General features: G+C 35.9%; 1 protein-coding gene across 10 annotated transcripts in view; it reads right to left on the minus strand.

Annotated features, from left to right (window-relative positions):
- The window catches only part of Trps1 (transcriptional repressor GATA binding 1), a 239,188-nt gene that overhangs the window by 190,297 nt on the left and 42,821 nt on the right, over window positions 1–6,070 (minus strand). For 5 of the 10 annotated variants that reach the window (XM_048802037.1, XM_048802041.1, XM_048802043.1 and 2 more), the window contains exon 2: window positions 8–936. In XM_048802037.1, coding sequence (XP_048657994.1) covers window positions 8–936 — 929 coding nt within the window. Of the gene's footprint in view, window positions 1–7; window positions 937–3,985; window positions 4,144–6,070 lie in introns of all 10 variants that reach the window. The other 5 variants (XM_048802040.1, XM_048802039.1, XM_048802044.1 and 2 more) reach the window with 2 other exon arrangements.

Raw genomic sequence — 6,070 nt, forward strand, 5'->3', positions numbered from 1 at the left:
CACAAACCTGTACATCATAGGTCCCATTTAGTAAAACAGGCCTTGAAGAATTGATGTCCTGCAGCACACCAGAAAGTACGGAACGGTTGACCTTCTGGAAGTCTTTGGAATGGCTGAACTGCACCATGTTATGAAGGGCCAAGATTTTGCTGTCCAGTTCAGCATCCTGCCTGGTGCGGTTATGCAGTCCCAAGTGATACTTTCGGAAGTGCTTAATCAGATCTGTGGGGTCGTTGCCATAGTAACCATACCCACAGATATTGCATTTAAAGTCCTGAAGCTCTGGAGACAGAGGTGCCAGGTCTGGGTTGTCATTCACCAGTAAGTCAGTTTTGGATTTATTCGGTCTTACACCCCCATCTGAAGGCACTTGTGGGTTTTTTGAGGCCACTGAAACTGGGCTTAAGCCTTGACAATTGGCTTGACCACTCTGCCCTTGCCCTGTTTCCTCGGTAGCCTTTGGTGACATCTTATGATCTTCCTTTGTCTCCAACGAGTCCCCTGATGGGGTGCAGGCCATATCTTGAGGGTCATCTGCCTCTGCTCTTTGAGGAGACTTCAAGGGCTCACAGACTCCCCCAGCAGCTGGAGATGAGAAAGCCAACATATTTCTGTCTGTCACCTCATCATGTGGAAAGGAGGAAAGGTTTCCTCCCTTACTGGGGCTTTCATAATTGAAGCCAGCCTTCTCATTCAGGACTGAGCTTTTTAAGTCCTTCTTACTGCTAGAAGACGGATCTTGGACATGCAAGCTATGTTCCTCCTTATTATTTAGTTCTGCAGCATCACTCTGATCCGTATTTTCGGACATCTGATCTGCAGAAAATTCTTTGTTCTTTCCAGATACCTTGCTTTCTGTACCTATCGGCTCCAGGGTCTGGCCCTCGCCTTCACTAGCAACGTTTCTCAGAGGGGGGTTCTTTTTCCGGACCATATCTGTGAAAATAGAGGGAAGAGGCAGATACTGAGTTATCTGAAAGTTTCAGACATGTAATCAAATCTAGAATATTTTTCTTATTCTATTCAAGGTTTTCTAAGGTACATAATAAAATACTTACTCTAGGAGAAAAATCAGTCATAAAAATAGCAAACACTTGAGACTAAAGCAAACAATTTACATTTCGAATTATTTTTGTCAAAAAGACTGGCCTTATTTATTATTTTAAAGAGTTTTATAAATATTAAAGGACTCACTATTATTATTGGCACTATCCTTCTTATTATTCTTTTCTTCCACATATTTTTCCCAAGTTTTCTCTTCAGTTATACTCAATGATATATACACACACTTACATATTTATACAGTATATATTACATATAACATTTATGTTTATGTTTATAGAATACATATTGCATGTTTATATGTTAAATATATATGTATATATAAACATCATAAATTGGAATTGAATATTGTTACACTGTGTAACCAGGACATAAATACAGTTTTAACCAAAATATCCTCAAAGACAGAAACGGCCAAGTTATAAACAGAGGAAAACTGCCCCCATTACTTCCAACAAAGAAAGGAAAAGAAATGCTTAAGACATATTTGGGGCTCTCCTGAAAGTTAGAATGAGGACCCAGCATACATCACAGTGGTCAGGTCAGGTTTCACTAGTACTGTCTCTAGCATGATAGGGAAGCAAAGGAAGCCCTGGGTTGCTATGCACACCTGGGGGAATGGTACCAGGTCCACCAATTATGAGCAGCACACTGCAAAGTGACCAAAGCAAAACAATAGGTTGAACCATATAACACTGCTGTTTTGTAACTGGAAATGGCAAAATCTTAGCAATTTGCTAGGGTTTCCCTTTATATGCTCACTCAACTGTGCCTTTCAAGATAGTGGTATTAGAGAGTAAGTTAAAGATCAGAATGCTATGACAAATTCCTCTATAAGGGTCTAATGACTCAGAAATCAAAGAGAAATAAGAAATTGTGTCATGTCAAGTAAAGAATACACTAACAAAAGCTAGTCATGGACGGAGTTCCGAGGCCTCTGTTCCTCAAGTGCTCAGCTGAGAATCTATCAAGTGCTATCTACATCATCACCCCAAATGTCTCTTGGAAAATTCCACTTGTGACTTTCTAATAAAACAAGCCTTTTCTAGTAGCCAACTCTGCTGTGAGGACCGATTTATCAGAGTTAGTTACACCACTATTATCCAAAATGTGCTGGGAAAATCCAAGTTAATAACATGGTTTAGTCATTTTCACCTATACTTTCTCATGAGTGCAAAGTAACCACACTGGCTTGGGATAGATGGGTGTACCTGTGCTTCTGAAAAGCTGGTCAAACTAAATTTTTATACTGTGAATCACTAAATAAGGATAATGCACTAGCTATATAAGGAATCATTTATGAGATAAAAATTCACTTTAGTGAATAATATGAATAAACAACTATACTTCAAAAAGTATACTTCTTATAGATCAATAATTTCATTTACCAAATATCTATGGACTCTCCCTCTTGGAACAAAAAGGAAATTATAGGATAAAAACTGAAGCTTTAAGAGAAAATGACATAATGAGGCAAAGCCATTCTACCATCTTACTCTGGGAAGAAAGAGGATGTGTTCCTCCCTTTGGTATCACCCAGAAGGCCTAAAATTAAGAAAGCCAGGGAATCTTCATTATGAAAGAAAACACTGGGCTGGGTTGTAGCTCAATGTTAGAGCACTAGCCTGGCATGCATGAGGCCCTGGGTTCCATTCCTAGTGTGCATACACACACATACACACACACGCAAAAGCCAGAATATTAAAGGAAACACTGGCTGGCTATATTTATAATGTTTGCACATTAAGGTCTTAAGTGTTGATGGTAAAGTTTTAGGAGACTTCTATTTTCCTCTAAGAAGTGACTGCACCAAATTTGGGAACTTGTAACAACACATGGAAGACCATTACACACCATTTCTTCATAACTACTACTATATAATCTGTTCTTCGATTAACACTTACTATATCATTCACATTTTAACATTTTCTACTTAACATGACTAAATCTAGCAATGACTTATCTAAATAAAATGAATAAGGGTACACAAAGAAGTCAGAATTCCAAAACCCTAAATTGAAGGAATAATGTCTGAAGAATTGTGCCAAAATAATAATAATAATAATAATAATAATTATTATTATTATTATTCATTACAGTTATCCTTCCATCAAAATGAAGAGAAAAAGGTTTGTGCCCCTATATTAATGTCAAGAAAACTGGAGAAATGGCAACATTGTAAATAGCCAGGAAACTAAGATAAAATACTAAGAATGAATAGATCTCAATGTGGTAATAACGAAAAAATTAACTTGTTTTTCTGAACAAAGAATAGTTTTAGATCTCACTGATTTACTGTAATCATGAAAAGATACAATGGGCCAAAGTTTAAAAACTAGTCACCCAGCATCTTTAGAGCCTGAGAGAAAATATGACTTAATTAAATTATCGTCTTTCCAAATTTCATTTTCTTCTTTCACCCAAGAACAGACCTTTAGAATGTGTGTGACTCACTGATTCCTTATGCTGAATGCACCCCTTAATAATATACATTGCAAAGAATGTTAAACTGCTAAAACTTCAAAGAAGTATCAGAAAGGTCACTTGGGTTTTTTTGTGTTGTGGGGGCAGGGGCATGGATTTGGGGGTTTTTCGTTTTTTTGTTTTTGTTTTTTTTTAGTTGCTGTTTTAAAAAAATGGGGTTAATTTATTTGACTATACTTTGAAGTAGTTATAGAAAAATAATTTTTACTGGAATTATATCATCATAATTTTTCAGAGTGACATATTATGTAAATATAAGCACATTTGCAATACTTCTAAGTGGAAGAAACTCCCCTAGCAAGTCATAAGTTAGATACCGTAAGGCTGTAGCCACCCTCCAGTTATTATCTCTAAGACAAATAACAGATTGCACGATGTTTTCCTGAGTGCCAAGAACTTTTCCAGTTAACATTTTCACTTGAAAAAATAGATCACATACTTGTAAAATCATACCCAGCATTGACTTCATAAGGCATGTGGCTTTAGAGTGCTTTTTACAATTATTAATTCTATTAGTCAACTAGCAGGAAGCTAATGCAATTGTCTTAGAAGACGTTCGGAGGGCACAGAAGACATTTTGAGAGCTGATCTGTACATCTGCAAAACAAAGCAAAAAAAAAATATTTCCTTCCTAAATGATGTAAACGTATTTTAATGTATCACACCTAAAATACATTAATATACCAGCACTGTGGACGACTTGGAAAATATCTGATAAAAGCATGAGCAGACCTTGAGCAGGATTCTTTCCTCCTCTGAGTTTTAATAAAGCAGCAGGGGGGAGGAAGATGATAGAAAAGATTACAAGCACAAGAAGTCATGTTCACATTAGACTGTGATGTCGGTGCAGTTATTTGACCTCAAAATCCCCTCAACCCTAATGACTATGATACTTACCTACATGGGGAAGGGAGGGTCTTAATTTGTAAACACTAGCAATGGCTTTTATAGGGAAAATTTTCAAGTGATTAAAATACATGACCACAAAAATGAACCTTAGTCATCAGATTTGGGATTCTATTTTAAACTTTGTCACTACTCCACAGCAAAATACCTTGTTCAAACTACAAGAAAAGTTCAAACTTCAAAAATTTGAAGTTCAAAATACCAGTTAGAATAGGTCCACTATAAACAGCCATTTTAGATACTGGAGCTGAAAGTGAACTGGAAGAAGAAGGTGTGAATAACTATAAGGCTCCAGATCGCCCATGGAAGTGCTCTACAGAAATGTGAGATAAAAACCTGTTCTCTGGGGAAGAGACAGCATCATCTACATTCACCCCATTCTCACCTACACAAGCACTTGAACACACGCTCCCTCAACAGCCCATCTAATATGACTGCCAAGACACTCAAACAAGTTAAAAATATGTTTCACTTCTCCAAAAGGCTCTCTTATATTTTTAATTCTGAGATATATGCCATTCCATCTGCAAAAATCATGAATATCTACTCTCAGGTCACTGTTTTTCCTTTTAAATTAAAACTTAAATCAAAAAGTTTGCTTTCCTAGAAATAGATTTTACTATCATTTAAAAAAACAATAGGAGAATCAACTGTCTGTTATGGAACCATTTAGATCTATGCAGTCGATATAATCAGCATTAGAGTTTAAAATACATTTCTACTAACTACTTGATCTCACTGATTAAAATGTGTTTAAATATGTACAAAAAAAAACTGGAGCCTGAATCATTTCCTCAATGTGGCAGCTTCTCAGCAAAAGGGATCTGAGTTTTCCATTGTTATCTAGACATCATGAACTGACCCACTAATGAGTCTATTATATTTCATATCGGTATACATATTTGTATATAATAGATATATAAACATAGATAAATATATGTATGTACATATATGAATCTATACATACATACATTTATAAAATATTCCTACTTCAAATAACTTGCAATAGATAATCAAATAAAGAAATCAACTATCACAGAAATTTAAAAAGAAACAGATCCCACATCCACTCAATGCAGGTGAGAACTAGGATTTACTTCCATTGGAGGAAAAACTCCTTGAAAGTAAGAAGTGTGAATTCTATACGTTTTTAATAGTTTCTTGACCTTAAACAAAGAATGAATACCTAATGGTATGGAAATCATGTGTCCAGTTTCTGGATGATGTGATAGATCCTGCTGATCTGATTGATAAAGGGTAAACCCCTGCTAGTCTCTGAGCCTCTGTCCTTATCTATGTAATGAGGGCATTAGAATAGATTTTCTAAGCTTCCTCTTGATTCTATACTGGTTTTAGTCAATCACACTTTAGTTTTACCTTCAAAGACTTTGGACTGATTAACAATAAATTTCTAAATTACCAACCACTAAGGGAGGCCTAACTCCCACTGCCATGTGCCATTCTCTCAGTTAGCCATTTACTCAACATTCATCCATTCAACAAGCATATATCCAGCATCAGCTGTGTGCTAAATACAACAAGCAAGATGGCTTTATTTGCATTACTTGTCATTAATTTAAGAGACATTACTAAAAAGCAAAAAAAAAAAAAAAAAAAA

Source organism: Marmota marmota, unplaced genomic scaffold (genome assembly GCF_001458135.2).
Source record: "Marmota marmota marmota unplaced genomic scaffold, marMar, whole genome shotgun sequence".
Taxonomy (NCBI): Eukaryota; Metazoa; Chordata; class Mammalia; order Rodentia; family Sciuridae; genus Marmota; species Marmota marmota.